The 22,116-nt window shown below is 41.8% G+C and overlaps 1 protein-coding gene across 4 annotated transcripts in view; it reads right to left on the reverse strand.

Moving 5' to 3' along the window:
- The window catches only part of LOC144491354 (SH2/SH3 adapter protein NCK1-like), a 211,749-nt gene that overhangs the window by 25,982 nt on the left and 163,651 nt on the right, over positions 1–22,116 (reverse strand). The window contains exon 1 of one of the 4 annotated variants that reach the window (XM_078209051.1): positions 18,484–18,618. The exons of the other annotated variants lie outside the window; for them this stretch is intronic. Coding sequence (XP_078065177.1) covers positions 18,484–18,517 — 34 coding nt within the window. The 5' untranslated portion in view covers positions 18,518–18,618. Of the gene's footprint in view, positions 1–18,483; positions 18,619–22,116 lie in introns of those variants that run through there. 4 annotated transcript variants of the gene reach the window in all.

Genomic DNA, 22,116 nt, shown 5'->3' on the forward strand with positions numbered 1-22,116 from the left:
AAGGTGAAGGGGGGGGAGGTTTAACACAGATATCAGAAGGACATATTTTACACAGAGGGTGGTGGGGGCCTGGAATGCGCTACCAGGCAAGGTGGTGGAGGCGGACACACTGGGAACGTTTAAGACTTATCTAGACAGCCATATGAACGGAGTGGGAATGGAGGGATACAAAAGAATGGTCTAGTTTGGACCAGGGAGTGGCACGGGCTTGGAGGGCCGAAGGGCCTGTTCCTGTGCTGTATTGTTCTTTGTTCGACTGCGACACTACATTCTGCCCCCTCTCCTTTCCTTCTCTATGTACGGTATGCTTTGTCTGTATAATGTGCAAGAAACAATACTTTCCACTGTATACTAATACATGTGACAATAATAAATCAAGTCAAAAAGATAAGTAAGCAAATGAAGTTGAGGTATTGGTTGGCCATGTTCTAATGGAGCCATGGAACAGGCCTGAGAGGTTGAATAGCCCATTTCTGTTTCTCAGATAATTTATTTGAGAACTGAAGCAGTTTTATGTTATCAGCCTAATATGCAACTTCTTTTCGTTTAAAAAGGAAAGAAATATCTTTGAAACTTTCAAAAGTTCTACATGCAGCTTCTTGAATTCATGAGCAGCACAGGTTCCAGCTAAGGAGGAAAAGCACCAAATATTGGCACTTGAATTAGGCTATATCAATAGCTTAATTGTGAATTTAGATGGAAATTAGATCATTTTAGCCAGACTAAGAAAAAGCTCTGTTGGTCCAGAGTAGATTTATGACTCATTAGTAATTCCCACTGTGGCATACATCATATTCAGCCATGAAATATATAAAGTCAACAGACCAGATAGGTAAGAAAAATTAGACATTAGCAGCTTGTTTCAGCGAACCTGAAACAAGGCTGCGGTTACATAATGTAGCTTATTAACAGAAGGGGTTCTGACAAATGTTATAAGGAAAGAAGGCCGTGCTCAAACAAGTAGGAATAACCCCAATGCCCCTCGTGATTGGGTGCTTTACTAATTGGATAGGAGATGGCCTCCATTCGTACTCCTTCAAGGCAATTGTTTCTGGTGCTGCTTTTTGGATAGGTTGTCTTCATTTCAATGGTATTCGGATTGTAGAAGGTACAGTAATGCAAATGACTGCACTCTCAACTCATTGGAATGTGGCTTTAGTCTTTTTTTTATAAATTAAATTGGGAGACAATAAATTCAAAAATCATAAAACATGGTTTCACAATAGTCTCCAAATTTAATAGATTGTTTGGCATTCAGGCTTACAACCCATTGCGTGTAGAGATTGAAAAAAGGACGTTGTCCACTTTCAGAATAACTTCCTTCACTGTTTGAAAACCTTACACCACACAATGATGAACATAGGTTATCAGGTTTCCACATCTCATTCAACTGTATATGGAGTTACACATACAGCCAAATGACCAACAAACATTGAAGGAATACATCTGTTCAGAGCTGGGGAAACAACATACTAAGCAGCTTGACAAGAACAAATAAGTCACTAATAAATCTAACTTCATAAGCAAAGAGAAATATGCGACGCATGTTTGAGTGCTTTACTTTCTTCCAGTCCAGAAGTAAAGGTTTATAAACATTTCCATGCGGCAGATATATTGTCTACAGTATATTCAATGGATCAGGATTGAAAGACTGCAGGTAACATCCTATAGATACAACTATGGGAACAAGCTTAGAATGTGATGAGATGACTAAGGAGCTACCCCGCACCATTTCCATCAACATCTGTTTTCTGCTGTATTTGAGCAAGACTTGCCAATTAAAATGAGGTAAGCGATGAGGTGTAAACACAATTTCACTGCTTAACTGTCTTGTGAAAACTAATTTTACCCAAGATTCCCACATACACCCCCACACATTCAAACTTCTTTGAAAAGAGGTGCCAGAGATGGGATGGTGCTAATTCATGGTACTAACTTTCCTAACGTTTCCTTCAGAGTTTCCTGTAGCTTCAAGCCAGTCAAACACACAACACGTTCAGGCTTTGCATGGAATGGAGACATCAGAATATACCTGGAACACTAGTCAATTTAGTAATTTTTCACCATTGCATACCCTAGAAATTGTGCTTACTGATTAACCACAATTTGTCAATGGGCAGCACAGTGGCTAGCACTGCTGCCTCAATACCAGGGACCCGGGTTTGATTCCTGGCTTGGGTCACTGTCAGTGTGGAGTTTGCAGTCTCCCCATGTCTGCGTGGGTTTCCTCTGGGTGCTCCAGTTTCCTCCCACAGTCCAAAGATGTGCGGGTTAGGTGGATTGGCCATGCTAAATTGCCCCTTAGTGTCAGAGGGACTAGCTAGGGTAAATGCATGGTGTTATGGGGATAGGGTGTGGGCAAGATTGTGGTCGGAGCAGACTCGATGGGCCGAGTGGCCTCCTCCTGCACTGTAGGATTCTATGATTCTATCTACCAGGCTGGGATATTCATCTGGCTGGAAGTCTGGGATGGAATAAAAATGCAGAACCATGGCCAAAATTCTCCAATCTCTCCCAACGCTGGGATTATCCAATCCCACAACAGTATATGAAGATCTGGTTGAGGGCCAATTACTCTGTTCTCGCTGGCAGCAGTAGTGGGGTGTGTCAGACCACGGAATTCCGGCCAATAGGTTCAAACTAGCATGTTACAACAGAGATGTGACTACTTATAGCAGTAAATCTTGGCTAACTGACAGCTTTAAAAAAAAACGTATTAACCTTCCATAAGAAGTGGTTTCAAAACACCATTATTTCTCCTGTTTTCCCTAATGTACACCTAAAAATGGCATCGCATTTTGGGGAAAGAGTGAACAGAGATGTATTATATACTCTGTTTTAGCAATACAAACACAATAAGTCCTTACTTTAAGATGCCGGTGTTTTAATTCTAATGCATAATTGAGTCCTTGACTATACTATTAGCTTTGTAAACAAATATTTAACTGATGCATAGGAACAAAGATTGTCTACTCAGAGTGTCAAAGTTGATGTTAAGAGGTTTGACCACAAAGCAAGTCCCAATACTGCTCTCTCCGGAGACGGGTCACATTTTCCACTCCTAAGAACAAGAACAAAGAAAATTACAGCACAGGAACAGGCCCTTCGGCCCTGCAAGCCTGCACCAACAATGCTGCCCGACTGAACTAAAAATCCCCTACACTTCCGGGGACCATATCCTTCCATTCCCATCCTAGTCATGTATTTGTCCAGAGGCCCCTTAAAATTCACTATCATATCTGCTTCCACTACCACCCCCGGCAGCAAGTTCCAGGCACCCACCACCCTCTGTGTAAAAAACTTGCCTTGTACATCTCCTTTTAAACCTTGCCCTTCGCACCTTAAACGTATACCCCCCCGTAATTGACTCTTCCCTGGGAAAAAGCTTCCGACTATCCATTCTGTCCGTGCCCTCATAATCTTGTAGACTTCCATCAGGTCGCCCCTCAACCGCTGTCGTTCCAGTGAGAACAAACCAAGTTTCTCCAACCTCTCCTCATAGCTCATACCCTCCATACCAGACAAAATCCTGGTAAATCTTTTCTGTACCCTCTCCAAAGCCTCCACATCTTTCTGGTAGTGTGGTGACCAGAATTGAACACGGAAATATTCCAAGTGCAGCCTAACTAAAGTTCTATAAAGCTGCAACATGACTTGCCAATTTTTAAACTCAACGTCCCAGCCGATGAAGGCAAGCATGCCTTATGCCCTCTTGACTACCTTCTCCACCTGCGTTGCCACTTTGTGACCTGTGTACCTGTACACCCAGATTCCTCTGCCGATCAACACTTTTAAGGGTTCTGCCATTTACTGTATATTTCCTATCTGTATTAGACCTTCCAAGATGCATTACCTCACATTTTTCCAGATTAAACTCCATCTGCCATCTCTCCGTCCAAACGATCTGTGTCCTGCTACATCCTCTGATGGTCCTCACCGCTATCCGCAAATCTATCAATCTTGTGTCATCCACAAACTTACTAATCAAATCACAGTAATCCTCTACTACGTTGCATTAAATCTATTGGTAGAAATAAGCTTAATGGTACACATAATCTGTGGCTACTTATAGTCACAAGATTACAGCTAAGGAAGATCATCTTAACTTGTCCATCTGGAAAGACCTTACAAGTTTTCCCAATTCAATGCATAATTGCTCTTAACTGGGACCAGAGCATTTGTCTCCACTTATCTATCTTAAGTTAATTCCAAGTCATAGAAATCATAGAAATCATAGAAACCCTACAGTGCAGAAGGAGGCCATTCGGCCTATCGAGTCTGCACCGACCACAATCCCACCCAGGCCCTACCCCCACATATTTACCTGCTAATCCCTCTAACCTACGCATCTCAGGACTCTAAGGGGCAATTTTTAACCTGGCCAATCAACCTAACCCGCACATCTTTGGACTGTGGGAGGAAACCGGAGCACCCGGAGGAAACCCACGCAGACACGAGGAGAATGTGCAAACTCCACACAGACAGTGACCCGAGCCGGGAATCGAACCTGGGACCCTGGAGCTGTGAAGCAGCAGTGCTAACCACTCTTCGTGTGAAGAAGTATTTCAAATTTAAATTTGCTTTGTCTTGGTTTGAACCTCCTCACCAAATCAATGCAATTTAATTTACAAATTATATTTCATATTTATCATGTCCATTTCCTTAACATACTTCCTTCTGTGACTGAAATACCCAAGCATTTCCTCAGAATCATGACACTGGAACCAGCCTTGTGAAGCTTCTCTACCCTGCCTCCGGGCGCAGGGATATCTATTTTGTTTCTCAGTGATCAGAACTGAATACAGTTGTAATCAGGACTTCCTCAGATTTGCATTACATAGAAACTAGAAGCCATTCGGCCCTTTGAGCCTGCTCCGCCATTCATTTTGATCATAGCTGCTCATTTAATTCAATATCTAGATTCCCCCTTCCTCCCATATCCCTTGATCCCTTTAACCCCAAGAACTATATCTAATTTCTTCTTGAAATCAGCCAATGTTTTGGCATCAGCTACATTCTGTGGTCGCGAATTCCACACATTTACCACCCTCTGGGTGAAGAAATTTCTCCTCATCTCAGTTCCAAAAGGTTTACCTCTCATCCTCAAACTATGACCCCTAGTTCTGGACTCCCCACCATTGGGAACATTCTTTCTGACTCTACCCTGTCTAATCCTGTTAGAATTTTATAAGTTTCTATCGGATCCCCTCTCACTATTCTACACTCCAGTGAATATAATCCTAACCAATTTAGTCTCTCCTCATATGACAGACCTGCCATCCCAGGAATCAGCTTGGTAAACCTTTGCTCAGTACTCCCTATATAGCAAGGACATCCTTCCTCAGATAAGTACACTAAAACTGCACACAATACTCCATTCTATCACGTTTCTAGGCAAGTCAGAATTTTGTTCGTTTTGTGGACTTTTTATTGTTGAATGTTTCAGCATTGAGTATACCGATGTCGAAACTTCAGTCTTGGCTTTATCAACACCATTCATGGACTGTATAACACCCAATTTTCTTCCTTCTGTTTAACACTTAACAGCATTTAATGTCTATCAGCGATGTGAAACAAGACTATTAGGTCTTCAGTTGCGGTTTTAAAAACAAACACTACATTTTAGACTGCCCATTAAAGCACTTGGAAAACTACATTTTCACAATTTTATGTACAAAATACCACAGTTGTTTGAAAGGCAGCAACTCTGGGAAACTGATGCAAGGTAGTAATTGGTATTCTAATGTTAATTAAATGTAATTAACATTACTTCAAGTTAAACTATGACAGAAGTACAAAGAGACACAGGTTCAAACAAGAGCCAGTTATATTTATGGAGCACCTTTAATGTAATAAAATGCCCAGAGCATTTCATAGGAGCATTATAAAATAAAATGACACTAAATGACATAAGGAGATATCAGGTCAAATGACCAAGTGCTTGGTCAAAGAGGTAGATTTTAAGGAATGTCTTAAAGGAGAAAAGTGAAGCCGGAAGCAGAAGCATAGGGAGAGAATTCCCGGGCATGCTGACTGTCCCTTTAAGGATCCATCTGTAGAGCAAGGGTCACATGATTCAGGGAACCAATCAGGGAGCTGAGTAGGGGATCACCCTGGTGAGCTCGGGTTTCTGTTCCAGAACATTCTCGGAAGCTGACCGGCAGCCATGAGGCTGCAAGCCTCTGTATTGTAGTCAAATATTAATAAACACTGCAGTTGTTATTAAGAGATGAACAGGAATTCTTACACAGAGCTTATGTCACATACAATGATGGAGTGATTAATAATGAGGGATTATCCAGAATTGGATGAGCTCAAGGGGAAGATGAGGCCATGAAAGGATTTGAAAACAAGGATGAACATTTTTTTAAAAATAAAACATTTAAATGAGAAAATTTAGGATGGATACAAGGACGTTCTTGCCTACAGAATGATTGAGAGGTGGAATGGCATTCCAGCTAGGACAGTGGAGGAAAAAACCCGGGACAACTTACAAAAGAGCCGTATTCTGCAATGTGGAGAGATTCCACACCTCCTCAATGGTGTGGATGTAGATTATTTCTATAGCAATGAGCTAAGATTGTCCAATTATATTTTCTCATCCTTATCTATCCTATAAATGCACTGAATAGATGTAATGAATTTTAAAAATAATGCACAAAAGCTACCATAAAATGCATTTACTGGAAAACTGTGGCAAACTGCCCATAACCAGCCTTTCCGATCATATATTCTGCCACATCAACTATTTTGTGTGCAGCAGTTTCTCACTTCAACTTAACGGGTCCTCTGTGTACAAAATCTTGAAAAAAAAGAGGATCTCCATGGACTGTAAACTGCTCATTTTAGAACTGAAACTTCTATGGTATCTATCATAAGGATGTAAATTTATCTATGTTTGCAGGCGGTTTATTACTTCTGGTTCATTACACAATCCTTTGATCCATGCACTGGAGACTTCAAAAACAAGTCCTCTGCTCTTTAAAATAACACCACTAATACATTATACAACATTTTCAATCCCTCTGCCTCAAACCAATCTTTAAAAAATTCTTCTTGTAGACAAGATTACACCTGTCTTAAATAACCTTTGATGTACAAGAACTTTGGAATTTAGTTCAAATAGCTTCTTTCTTTAAGGGCAAATGTAAAAGGCACTTTAACAAAACTCAACCATCACGATCAATAGCAAATTATCTGTTCATGCATGTGCAAAAAAATAAACATTCTTATGGCATTATAATTAGAGATCCAAATAACGAACAATTTGAAAAACCATGCTTGAAGATATTGTGTTGGTTCATTAATATATTGCCAAAATACACAAGATTGTCAGTTTATAGACAACATTGAACTTCAATGGAATTTTTGAGCCTGCCCCAAGTGTAATCTCAAAAGAAAATTAATTTCAAGAATTTCATTGTAAACCTCAATATTGCCGAAAAGCGAGACCAGCAGTCAAAGCTTTTCATCTTGTACTCATCAGAACAGATTCACGAGAATACCAAGTGTGGCTCACGTACCAGTACTAAAAGCTACATGTAGTCACACACAGAGCCCTCTCCTTAGCAGATAGAAATAGCATGTCCACATGTTGCACCTTTTTGAATTAAAGAAAAGCTTGGGGGACAGCCACTCCCTAGGGCAATACCTTGACCAGAGTTGACGTGCCTGGTTTGAATTTAAGCAAAGGCTTGGCAGTTAACTGTTCCCTAGTGCATTCTCCATGGCAACATCTCTACAAGAGTCCACTTGGCAACCAATCAGCAGTCTATCCTCATGAAGTATGAACTGCTGTTTCCTTTACAATTGGGATTCTTACGAATCTGTCCTGTTGAGTGCAAGACAAAAAGCTTTGACAGCATGCCTCACAACTACTTGTAAAGCAGAATATATTTTCTGCTGAATGAAATAGGTTACATCACAGCACTATACCCAAATTTAGAGAAAGATAAGTGAGGGCCAAAAACAATAACCGGAATTTTCATTCTGGAGTCCAAGATCAGTGTGGGAGTGGAAGGTGCAGTGATTTCCTTTGGAGGGAGGAGGGAGGGGAGGTGTGTGGTTAACCATGTAGAATCTTGCACATTTCAGCTCAGTCCCTGTGTACCCATGGAGAACATGGCAAATCCTGTGGCAGGGCAGGAATGACGTCGCTGCCATTACCTCGTAGGTAATGGGTGCTATACTTAAAGGACACACTGAAAGCCATTCACTCAGTGCAGACTAGGAGCTTCAGACTGGCTGCTCCAATGAGGAAAATGTGTAGCCCCACGGTCCTAGTCCTCTAAGCTGTTCAAGGGCGGGCGGGCAGTATTGTTTCCCTGGAATGGCAGCAAGATCCCCTCATTTCTGAGCACGGTGTATCATTAATGGAGGTCACAATGGAGATTTGCACCCATGGGGCCCAGCACAGAAATGCTCAGCATTGTTGGAAGAGGATGAATAATCTGTTGTATTCCACCAGGGTAAGTGCACAGTCTACTCTCATTGCAAACTGAGAATTTGCATGACTGTGGATTTCCTCCGGGTGCTTCGGCTTCCTCCCACAGTCCAAAAATGCGCAGGTTAGCTTGACTGTCCATGCTAAATTGTCCCTTGGTGTCATATAAGTGTAGGTTAGGGGGATTAGTTGGGTAAATATGTGGGGTTACAGGGATAAGGTCTGGGTAAGATGCCCTGTTGGAGTGTCAGCACAGACTTGACTGGCCAAATGGCCTGCTTCTGCACTGTAGGGATTCTATGATCGGCACTGAATATGTGCCAGGAATTTCACGTCCATAATCCTGCATCAGTTGCAGGGTATCATGCTTTTTAATCTTGTAAAGCCCTTCCAAAGGGCTTCCAGACATTGCTCACTTGGAAGCTTAACCTGCCTTTAAAGCCCCAAGAACAAAATTCCTGACTTCATCCCAACATCAGGAAACTGATCTTTGGCCTCACGCTAAATTCAGTTCTCCCGCCCACCAAACTTCCCATTGCTAGCAGGACTGGCAGATACCACCCTATGGCTACAATCTTTCCAATCCTAATTGGAGCAAATTCCAGCTCATCCACAATTGCAGCAGACTGACGATGCATTAGGAGTGGAGTAGTCGTGAGAAGTGGTGATGAGGTAGAGCTCTATCTCCTCAGGTTAAACATGGAAAGTGATGTCAAACCTGTGGATTATGTAGCTGAACAGCAGCACATAGACAATCTACAGCCTGAGAAAAGGATCTATATCATGTATCAGCAGGAAAGACTTGGTAGTACAACAGAAATGTTCCAGTTGATTGACATGTTTAAGATACTTTGAGTTTTATTAATAACTCAATGTGACATAAAATCAGTACCAAAGGAGGCACATATACTTCTCCCATCGAATTGTGTGTTTGAAAAAAAATTAGAAAATCACAATATACATGAAGCTGCACCTGCCTCACAGAGCTAAACATACATCGCGTACTTTAAAATGAAGCAAATTTTCCAATGCACTCCAAAAGATGTGTGGGTTAGGTTGATTGGCCATGCTAAATTGCCCCTTAGTGTCCCAGGATGCGTAGGTTTGGGGGATTAGCGGGGTAAATATGTGGGGTTCCAGGGATAGGGCCCAGGGATACATCGGAGAGGTATCTCAGCAGACTGTTGTCAGTGTAGACTCGATGGGCCAAATGGCCTCGTTCTGCACTGTAGGGTTTCTATGATTCTAAATCAACTATTTTCACAGAAATGATCCCATAGACTCATTTCACAAAATCTGTTTTTACAATAAAATGATGGTTGATTGATTCCTTCCATAAACAAGTGGAAACACTGCAACACTCTTCGGGCAAAAATCCCCAGTGGACACATTCAATACAAGTTAAAGCAAAATACTATGGATGCTATAAATCTGAAATAAAAACAGAAAATGCTGGAAAGACGCAGCAGGTCTGGCAGCATCGGTGAAGAGAAAAGCACTTCCAAGCTCTGAAGAAGAATCATACAGACTTGTTAATACTGTTTCTCTTTCCACAGATACTGCCAGACCTGCTGAGCCTTTTCAGCATTTTCTGTTCCAAAAGAATCACAGAATTCCTGCAGCGCAAAAGGAGGCCATTCAGCCAAACAAACCTATACTGACAACAATCCCATCAAGGCCCTAGCCCCGTATTAACTCTGCCAAACCCCCTGACGCTAAGGAGGCAATTTAGCATGGCCAACCTAATCAACCTAACCCACACATCTTTGGAGTGTGGGAGGAAACCAGAGCACCCAGAGGAAACCCACACAGACACTAGGAGAATGTGCAAGCTCCACACAGACAGTCACCCAAGGCTGGAATTGAACCAAGGTCCCTGGCGCTGTGAAGCAGCAGTGCTCACCGAGTAAATCATACTACAATATCTATCATCTAGTTTCCAGAACTTACATGGAGCAATGAAGCTGACTAAAATAAGGAACAATTCAGGTATTGATTGGTCAGAGCTACCAGCAACTACAGGGAACTTCTATAACACTACAAATTACTTGCTTCTCTTCTAGACTATCCACCATGTCTGATGTTAGCAGTGCATTTCTGTTTATCTACATCACTCCCAGTTTTCCCCTCTGCTGAGCTTTTTCAATTGTGTTTCATCAAGAGGATGGAGAAACTGCAAGGTAGAAACACAGGGGAATATTTTCATAATAAAAGATAAGAGCACTGTATCACAAAACAAGTTCTCTTCTCAACATCCCAAGTAGAAATGAATCATTCAAGTCTTGCATTGTACCATTTATCTTCAATTTCCTTGATAATTTTATTGTCAAGGACAAAATAGTTTGCTAAGAAATATTTTCTCGCATGAAAAATTGGCGAAAGTAGATTTAATAAGCTAAACAAACGTAGCTGGTATCTGTTTCCACAACATATTAACATCGGAGAGGTATCTCAGCAGACTATCAAAGTGCTGAATGATTTATATTATGTACACTTGTAATAATTTGCTAATGCTTCAGCACGCGAGACTTTAGGCCAGACTTACAAATGTTGTTGCAAAAAATTTATAGGGGATGAATTTTATGGAGGGCTGGCTGATGGCTCGCCCCACACATTAGACTGACCAAGTTTTAAAAAGGCTCTACCGCAGTGATAATACTGCCCGAGAGTGAGACTTAACAAGCCAAAAGTGGGGCTTCCGCCCCTCAGTGGAAGTCCCATCCTCGAGAGCTGTTGGTTAATCTGATTGGCCAGCAGCTCTTGCAATCCCAGCACCATCAGAATTCAGTAGTGAGTGTTGCTGGGACAGTAAGCAGTTCCACAAAAATTACATCATGGACTCAGGAGTGAGACGAGTCCAGGCATATTGAGTGGGCAGGAATTAGAGCATGGGGAGATGTGGGAGTGGGTAGGTGGTGGGGGGGAAAGATGGTTTCTATCAAGTTTTGGAGGGAAAGCGAAGGCACAAAGCTGAGGTACCATCCTGGAGGTGTCCCCAAAGTACACAGGACACTCCCCGAAGGAGGTACCGCCCCTTCTCTCTTGCTTTTTCACCCAAGGATGGTGAAAATGAATGAATCACTTAATTGTTACTTAATTCAGAAAGAGGGAGGAAAGGTGGTGGAATAGCACCTGTCACATTTGACGTGCCTCCTCCCCCACATCCTACCGAAGACACGCCCGGCAGGGGTTCGTAAAGTACAAATTCCAATCAATTAAACACTTAGCCAACTTGGATCAGTGTTTTTGTTATGGAAATAGATCACTGGAATTATGTTGTCTCAGTCTCTGATTTTCCCTCCAAAGAGAATGCAAAGACCAAACTATGACTATGGACGCACCATTGAGCAATCAATGAACATGAATTTGTGTTCTTCCCATCAGAGGCACAGTATGTCAGTGCACCAACATGCTGATCAAATGAGTCACCACAAACTCTGCAATGTACAAGTATTTGCATTTGTCTCAAATGATTGATATGTCAAGGAAATGTGTAAACAAGCACCAACAGCTCAGCAGCAAATTATGGCAGCCATACAAACAGAATTTTTGGTAAATTATTGGTCCTCCAACATTAATTCTTATTATGGTACATATTCAATGGTTCTCCTGCCTCCATGCATTCGTAACTTTGTTATTATCTAATCTTTTGGATGAAAATGGTGAGTGGGTTAATGGTAACCAACGGCAGGGCTTGACCTTGGGTTGACTGGGGTTATGCGTTTGGATGGTGGGGCACCAACTGAATTCAGATGAAAGCAAAATTATAAACAAGACAAAAGACAAATCTGCGGTGGCTTGGGGAGGTGCTTTTGAAATGGAATTTACTTTTTCAACACCCAAATTAACACTGCATAATCTCTGACACCAGCCTAGTATACTTGATGCTGATTCTACTGGCAACTTGTACACATTCCAAAAATTGCAATGTTGACAATACAGGGAAAGAACTTATGTGCAAGTGTTTAGCCATGAGGAGGTAACAAGAATGCTTGATGAGGGAAAGGCAATGGATGTTGTTTACATGGACTTTAGTAAGGCATTTGCAAAGGTCCCTCATGGCAGGCTGGTACAAAAGGTAAAGTCTCATGGGATCTGGGGTGTGTGGCTAGATGGATACAGAACTGACTTGGTCATAGAAACCAGAGGGTAGCGGCGGAAGGGTGCTTTTCAGAATGGAGATTAGTAACTAGTAGTGTTCCACAGGGATCAGTGCTTGGACCTTTGTTGTTTCTATTTATATATAAAAATAAATGATCTGGAGGAAAATGTGGGTGGTCTGATTAATATGTTTGTGTATGACACAAAAATTGGCACAGTTGCAGATAGTGACAAGGATTGTCTAAGGATAAGCAGGATATAGATAGATTGTAGACTTGGGCAGAGAAATGGCAGATGGAGTATAATCTGGACAAATATGAGCTGATGCATTTTGGAAGATCAAATTCAGGTGCAAATTATACAATAAATGGCAGAACCCTTGGGTGCATTGACATAGAGGGATCTGGGCGGACAGGTCCACAGATCCCTGGAAGTGGCAACACAGATGTATAAGATGGTGAAGAAGGCATTCATCATGCTTGCCTTCATCGGTCAGGGCACTGAGTACAAAAGTTAGCAAGCTATGTTACGGCTGTATAAAACTTTAGTAAGACCACATTTAGAGTACTGCGTGCAGTTCTGGTCACTACACTATAAGGAGGACGTGGAGGCTTTGGATAGGGTGCAAGGAGGGTTCACCAGGATGTTGCCTGATCTGAAGGATCTTAGATATGAGGAGAGGTTGGATAGACTCAAACTTTTTTCATCGGAAATACAGAGGCTGAGGGGCGACTTGATAGAGATCTACAAAATTATGAGAGGCATAGATAGGGTTGGTAGTCAGAGGCTTTTTCCCAGGGTGGGAAGGTCAACTACAAGAGGGCACAGGTTCAAGGTGAGAGGGGGGAAAGTTTTGGGGAGATGCGCAGGATAAGTTTTTCACACAGAGGGTGGTGGGTGCCTGGAACGCACTGCCAGTAGAGGTGGTAGAAGCAGGCACATTAGCAACGTTCAAAGTGTATCTTGATGGACACATGAATGGGAGGCAAACAGAGGGATTGAAACCACGTATGAGCAATAGGTAGTGGGTCTAAATAAGGATTAGGAATTGGCGCAGGCTTGGTGGGCCTGTCCCTCCGCTAGATTATTCTTTGTTCATATTTGCATGTTATAGTCCTGATGTTACTGTAGGATATCCAACAGAATCAAAGGAAATAGCAGATATTCTAATTCATCTCATAATCATGGTATTCCAAACAATGCATAATTTGAAAAAAAAACCATGAGTTACTTACTAAATACTGAGAAAAGAAAAAAAGGCAACATATTAGGGCGAGGACAATTAGGACAACACAAGAAAATCCATTACATTTTAAAATTTGTTTTGGACATTCAAAATCATGCAATGTTGTTACATCATTGCTCATACTGCATTAATAGGTTTCACTTCATTAATTCTGGAATCTACTTAATATTCCCCATTTCTTGCCAATGAAATAGATTTGTTATATTTGCACTGATGTTTAAAAGAATTGTAACAAAAGTTGATTTACTGCAGTCTGGTACATTGTATATCTAAATTTCAGGAACTGTGATTTCATTATTTTTTTAAATAAGACCATAAGACATAGGAGCAGAATTAGGCCACTCGGCCCATTGAGTCTGCTCCACCATTCAATCATTATTGACATTTTTCTCATCCCCATTCTCCTGCCTTTTCCCCATAACCCTGATCCCCTTATTAATCAAGAACCAATCTATCTCTGTCTTAAAGACACTCAATCACCTGGCCTCCACCACCTTCTGCAGCAAAGAATTCCACAGATTCACCATTCTCTGGTTGAAGAAATTCCTCCTCATCTCTATTTTAGAGGATCGTCCCTTTAGCCTGAGGCTGTGCCCTCTGGTTCTAGTTTTTCCTACTAGTGGAAACATCCTCTCCACATCCACTCTGTCCAGGCCGCGCAGTATTCTGTAAGTTTCAATACGATCCTCCCTCATCCTTTTAAACTCCAATGAGTACAGACCCAGAGTCCTCGACTGTTCCTCATATGACAAGCTCTTCATTCCAGGGATCATTCTTGTGAACCTCCTCTGGACCCTTTCCAAGTCCAGCACATCCTTCCTTAGATACGGGCCCAAAACTGCTCACAATATTCCAAATGGGGTCTGATCAGAGCCTTATACAGCCTCAGAAGTACATCCCTGCTCTTGTATTCTAACCCTCTCGACATGAATGCTAACATTGCATTTGCCTTCCTAACTGCCGACTGAACCTGCCCGTTAACCTTAAGAGAATCTTGAACAAGGGGTCCCAAGTCCCTTTCCTAAGCATTTCCCCATTTAGAAAATAGTCTATGCCTCCATTCCTCCTTCCAAAGTGCATAATCTCTCACTTTTCCACATTGTATTCCATCTGCCACTTCTTTGCCCACTCTCCTAATCTGTCCAATTCCTTCTGCAGCCCCCCTGCTTCCTTGATACTACCTGTCCCTCTATATTTCTTTGTATCATCTGCAAATTTAGCAACAGTGCCTTCAGTTCCTTCTTCCAAATCACTAATGTATATTGTGAAAAGTTGTGGACCCAGCACCGACCCCTGAGGCACACCAATAGTCACCGGCTGCCATCCTGATAAAGACCCCTTTATTCCCACACTCTGCCTTCTGCCAGTCAGCCAATCCTCCATCCATGCCAGATCTTACCCTTAACACCATGGGCTCTGACTCATTTAACAGTCTCCTAAGTGGCACCTGGTCAAAGGCCTTTTGGAAATCTAAATAAATCACATCCACTGGTTTTCCTTTATCTAATTTCCTTGTTACCTCCTCAAAGAACTCTAACAGATTTGTCAGACATGACCTCCCCTTGACAAAGCCGTGCTGACTGAGTCCTACTTTATCATGCACTTCTAAGTACTCCGCGATCTTATCTTTAATAATGGACTCGAAAATCTTGCCAATGACCGAAGTCAAGCTAACCGGCCTATAATTTCCCATCTGCTGCTGCTGCGCACCCCCCCCCCTCCTCTTTCTTAAACAGCGGTGTTACATTAGCTACTTTTCAGTCCTCTGGGACCCTCCCCGCCTCCAGTGATTCCTGAAAGATCACCACCAATGCCTCCACAATTTCCTCAGTTATCATACATTTTATCATACCCCAATAATTAATTTACTTTTGTTAACATGGGACTACATTCGTACTGCAAATGCATTTAAAACATACCAAGAGTTAATGTACTTTTTAACCCATGAATAAACAAGCATAGCAATGACTGGTAAACAAAGATGGTATTGTAGAAGTGTGATAATTATACAATGGCCATTAGGAAATTCAGCATTACATTAATTTGGTTTTGAACACTAACATTAAATAGATGGGTGAATTAATGCTTAAAAAGGGACAGTACTCAGGAATTTCAAATAAATTATGGTAGTCGACAGCGAACCTTATTATTTGTTAACTTTGAAAAACGCAGCAAGATTAAAGTTTGGTGGGGTTGGCTCTCTGTCTCTTGCCGCTTCCATGGAAAAAATGACTGCATTCACCTGTCTGCTCAATTAATCAGGTGAGTTAGACCCAAAGTGACGAAAAGGTTGTTGTTCAAAACAGTAAACTTTAGTAGACCAATTTGCAACAGTTATTTAGCTACACAATAATATCGTGTCCTAATCAGCACTGTACACTGCTGAGAGAAAACGTTACTCCAAAACAAAAATTGCACCAGTGACCGAGAACAATATAAGGTGAAAATTGCCCCGTAGTGTCATAAGACACCTGGAGGGAAAAATTGATGGGACTCCAGGTCTACGCAAAAAAACTGGATGACAATGTATTCTGTATTGAAAGAATTTCAGCCATTCCAGCAGGTTCACTGACAAACAGCAGTTGCTGATGCTGCTCGGGGCAATATCCTCACATTAAAAGTGAGAATTAAAAGTTATTTTGTGACTCCCACTGCATCTGTTAACTGGTGTTATGTTAATTCAAGTAGGGGTGCCTTGTTTTGGTTTCAGTTGATTCCAAAGGCACCATTCTAATCCAGAGTTCTAGTTACTGCTGTTCCTCATATCTAGCGATCCAAAACTGCATATCCATGCATGCATCCAATCACACTCCAACAATTAATACATTTTTGTTTCTCAAGGTTAAAAAAAACCGTGCAGTTCTGCACCCTGTATCTGCAGGCCTGTTATTTAGAGCAAGTCAGCACAGGAGTATGAGCTTACACAACACGTACATTGTACCCTGTACATTGCTGTCAGTGCTGCAGACGCATCAAGAATGATTCATGAATTTGGTGTGCACACTAAACAAGTACATTTACAAATTAAATCAAAATGAAATACATCTCTTCATTCAGAATGCATTCTCAGCGTTGTTAACAGGGAATATCTTGCAGTATTCATTTAATTTTTATATACGTGTATTTAGCAAAGTCAGGGAGGGGCCCAACAATAAACTTAAATCAAAACCTGAAACACCCAATATGCTCTGCAAGATTTAAAGTACATTCCTTGCTAGTAACATTGTGTTTCTTAAGTAGAGATTTTAAGGCTGGACGGCCACCATTGTACTTTTTTCTCGTCTATTGAACTATACTATAGAGAATGATAGCCACACCTAAACCTGTCCTCAATCAAAGTTCACAAATGCACGCTTTTATTGGCAGCTGGGAGTCACTCAAATAAGGGGACACTGGCTCTCCTCAGTTAATCCTAGAGTATGGATCATCTATAATCATAGATAATCAACATAAATTGGCACTTAAACCCAATACTTCCCTGAATCTAACAGCTTAGTTCCACATTTTCTAATAGAAGAGCTCCTTCAAATACATTTGTGATTTGAATGCAATGAGTATCATTCCCTATCTGTTTTCCTCCCCACCCTCCCAAATTCCTGAAGGCACTAATCATTTATTCAAGTTATGGGGAGAATTTTAACCCCTCCCCACAATAATGGATGGGTTTGAGTCAATTAGAATGCAAAGTATTAAAAATCTCAAACCAAAATCCAACCTACTTTGAACCGGCCCATTTTTAAATTCTCCCTCTTTTGCCCACCTCGCACCACCCACCATGGGATGGCAAGCTCCAACATATTGTACTTCCTCTTTCCCTCCACCCTCACTCTCTCTTGTACATCACCAACATTACAAGTGTTACTTGATAGTAAATACCAACAGGATGTTCAACAATGGGCCATAGCAACTAAGCCTACTCCAACAGCACAGGTATGTCCAGCAAGAAGCCAATTTCTTCCTACCTAATCGAGGGGTGGCTCAGTAAAGACAACATCTTGCATTTATATTGTGCCTTTACTTTTGCAATCTGTCCCAAGTCACTTCAGAGGAGCAATATTAAGCCACATAAGGAGATATCAGGCAGCTAAGCAAAAATGTTGTTTGAAAGGCAGTTTTAGGACAAAATCCATAGTATCCCTACAGTGAAGGAGGAGGCCATTCAGCCCATCGAGTCTCCACTGACTCTCCAAACGGGCATCCTTACCCAAGTCCACCTCCCCACCCTATCCCTATAACCCCGCACATTTGCCATGGCTAATCCACCTAACCTATACATCTTTGGACAGTAAGGGGCAATTTAGCGTGGCAAATTCATCTAACTTGCACACCTTTGGAATCTGGGAGGAAACCAGAGCACCCAGAGGAAACCCACGCAGACACAGGGAGTACATGCAAACTCCACACAGACAGTCACTCAAGCCTGGAATCAAATCTGGGTCCCTGGCACTGTGAGGCAGCAATACAAACCACTGTGCCACCGTGCTGCCCCAAATGAGAAGTAAAAAGGCAACGGTTAAGGAATGGAATTCCTCACCTCAAGATCAAGGCAAGGAACAAAATCTCGTCAGTGTGGTTCAGCTAATTGATAACTTGTGAAATGTAAAATAAATCCAATAAAACACTCTCATTTCTAGCTATTTTCATTAAACTGAATAGCCTATGGCTTACTATTTATTAGAAAATAGTAACTTACCAAAGAACTGTTTGATAATATTAACTGGTTCCATTCTGTTTTCCTGTGCCTGTGTTCGTTCAGATATGTAAAGTCTTAGAGAAACTTCTAGTAGTCTTGAAGTAATTAACAGCCTAGAAACTCCCCACCCCAAGAGCATGTGACTTGACAGCCTATCGACCCAAAGGATACCAGATAACTCCCAACCAATCATTATAAAGATCTGGCTTGAACCCTTATAAAACCTGTCTGACAAGTGAATCATGTTGTCACGGTAACAGTGATTACATTACTTCAGAATACTTTACTAGTTACAAGAGTGACTATCAATCAGAATCAGGGCAAACACTGCATTAACATTTCAACTTCCACTTTTATTTCCTCCCCTCCCCCATTATCCTCCAGTCCCTTCCCCTCAGATATAAATTGCTCCATTAGTCAATTCAACCATTATTTATATTCCAGCTGATAACATCCAAACTCAGTAAGTTTCCCACCTACACAGTTCAACTTAGATTCTTGTGCGGAGTAGGAGCCTAATAACCCGCACTATGGTGGAGTTTTGTCACATATTTAATATATTAACAGATTTAATTTGCTAAATTGTAAAATGTACCAGTTCCTGTTGAGTTTAGACAAACTGTCAAAATGCCAAAAATACAAGAACAAAAATGTTCCAAAAGTGTTCACATATTAAATATCTACAGAATGATTGCACGTTTTCATAATTACACTGCCATTGTACATGCATTGTCAACATTTCTGCAACCCACATCCATTTCAATGCAACTATAGCTGACTAAACTCAAATGTCAAGTTTTGACAAGTACATCCGTAAGCAGCTGAACCATACAGAGTAGCAAGGATGCAGTTTTGACCCTGGTCGATGCCGAGTTAACTGAGTTCAGACAGGTAGCGTGGCAAAAGATGACCTTGCATTCAGGAATTACCTTGCATTCATTCAGTCAATACCATCAAAAGCAGGGGGGAGGGGAGCATTAAAGGCTTTCTTCAGAAATAATGTAAACTTGTGAGCTCAGTAAAAGGGTTTGCAATCATAGAATCCTACAGTGCAGGAGGAGGACATTTAGCCCATCCCACCAAGACCCTACCCCATGTAGTCACCCTAGCTGGTCCCCCTGACACTAAGGGGCAATTTAACATGGCTAATCAACATAACTTGTACATCTTCGAACTGTGGGAGGAAACCGGAGCACCTGGAGGAAACCCACGCAGACACAGGGAGAACATGCAAACTCAACATAGACAGTCACACAAGGCCAGAGTTGAACCCAGGTCCCTGGTGCTGTGAGGCAGCAGTGCTAACCACCATGCCACCCCAGTCGGGCTCACCTAGCTTGAACATATTCCTTTTGTTTGCAGAGAACTGGTCCCAGCTACATGAGTGGCACTTTCCACTAGCAAGATTCTGCAATCAGGCTAAATTACATACTGCCTACCATACATATTAGCAACATTGTATGCATTTTAGTGCTGGTGTGATGCCAGGTGCATAGCAGCACGTTTTCAGCGATTGGCTGATCAAATCAAAGAAACCTTTTCCTTCATTGTTCATAAGAGGTAGGGTACAGACTGCACTCAACCAGCCTGTGTTTGCAAAACCCAAAACAAAATGTCTAAGTGTTAGGTGTGATTCTGAGTTTGGGCAGCACTTGTTCAACAATACTGAGTGCACTAATAACCATTTTAAGATAATCAGTCAAGCTTGTAATGTGATTCATTTACATTTGCTAGAAGCAGCATACATTGAGGCACAGAGACCCATTCTCTGCAATCAAAAAAAGGAATTTGTTCAAGCCTTATGCCTATTTTGAATTACCCAGGAACATGGGTAGCCTATAGTTCCCTGCTGTTTTTTTTCCACTGCAGCCAATCAGGGTCGATTTGCCAACTTTGTCTTGTAATACAAATTATTTTGTTCGCTTGAAGTTTGGCATTTTTGCTTTGGGACCATGTTGCTCTTTTCAGCAGTATTTAACATAATAATTAGGAGCAGGAGGAGGCCATATGACCGCTCGAGCAATAAAATCATGGCTGCTTTTTGACCTCAACTCCATTTTCCTGCTCTCGCAGGAAATCAAAGGGTAAAAATTGGTCATCATTTAACCAGAGGCCAATATTAAGCTTGGGACAGGTACATGGATTAAAGTAGAAGATGAAATATCATAAACAATTTTAAAAGTTGTTATAATTTGAAAAACCAATGGAATCATCATAAGAGAAATCGGAGTTCCAAAAATGATTTTTCCCAAGACTCGAGACGTTATTCATGCTATTGAAAACCCAGCTATACCTCAAGCAACAAGGCATTTTTTTTTCCCAAGGATTTTTTGCAGTGAGATCAATACTACGAAGTGAAAGTTCACATCAATACAAGTAATTACCAAAATTTCCATTGGAGAAGACTTTGGGCGGATTCTCTGATTTCATTTGCCCTCTATTTGCCTTTCTATTGAGCATGGAGAATTTGGCACTCAGCCAAAGCTCCATTCACTGCAACTGCACTGGAGAATCCCAGCCGTGGACGAGGTCAGAGGTTTCTGGCATTTAACAGTGCAGCTTTTGGAGGAATGGGAAAACTACTAGTGCACACCCCAGCAAGTGCTGTCAGATTCAAAGTTCTAGTACTGACAGTTTTGCCATCATTACAGTTACAAAATCTTGTGTGATACAGTCCAGGTCTCACTGTTAAAAAACAAAGAAAATTACAGCACAGGAACAGGCCCTTCGGCCCTCCAAGCCTGCACCCGACCATGCTGCCCGACTGAACTAAAACCCCCTACCCTTCTGGGGACCATATCCCTCTATTCCCATCCGATTCATGTATTTGTCAAGATGTCCCTAAAAGTCACTATCGTACCTGCTTCCATTACCTCCCCCGGCAGCGAGTTCCAGACACCCACCACCCTCTGTGTAAAAAAACTTGCCTCGTACGTCTCCTTTAAACCTTGCCCCTTGCACCTTAAACCTATGCCCCCCCAGTAATTAACTCTTCGACCCGGGAAAAAGCTTCTGACTATCCATTCTGTCCATGCCCCTCAATCTTGTAGACTTCTATCAGGTCGCCCCTCAACCTCTGTCGTTCCAGTGAGAACAAACCAAGTTTCTCCAACCTCTCCTCATATCTAATGCCCTCCATACCAGGCAACATACTGATAAATCTTTTCTGTACCCTCTCCAAAGTCTCCACATCCTTCTGATAGTGTGGCGACCAGAATTGAACACTATATTCCAAGTGCGGTCTGACTAAGGTTCTATAAAGCTGCAATGTGATTTGCCAATTTTTAAACTCAATGCCCCGACCGATGAAGGTATGCATGCCGTATGCCTTCTTGACTACCTTCTCCACCCGCGTTGCCACTTTCAGTGACCTGTGTATCTGTACATCCAGATCCCTCTGCCTATCAATACTCTTAAGGGTTCTGCCATTTACTGCATATTTCCTATCTGCATTGGACCTTCCAAAAAGCATTACCTCACATTTGCTGTACAGAAGGGTGGTGATGACAACTGCTCGGTACACTATTTGCATGGATCCTTGTTGTCAGACACTCATTGCCATAGTTTGCAAAAGGTTGGGGGAGCTGATGCGGTGTTGGATCTTCTGGACAATGGTGCGCTTTTGAGAGAGGT

Source organism: Mustelus asterias, chromosome 3, assembly GCF_964213995.1.
Source record: "Mustelus asterias chromosome 3, sMusAst1.hap1.1, whole genome shotgun sequence".
Taxonomy (NCBI): domain Eukaryota; kingdom Metazoa; phylum Chordata; class Chondrichthyes; order Carcharhiniformes; family Triakidae; genus Mustelus; species Mustelus asterias.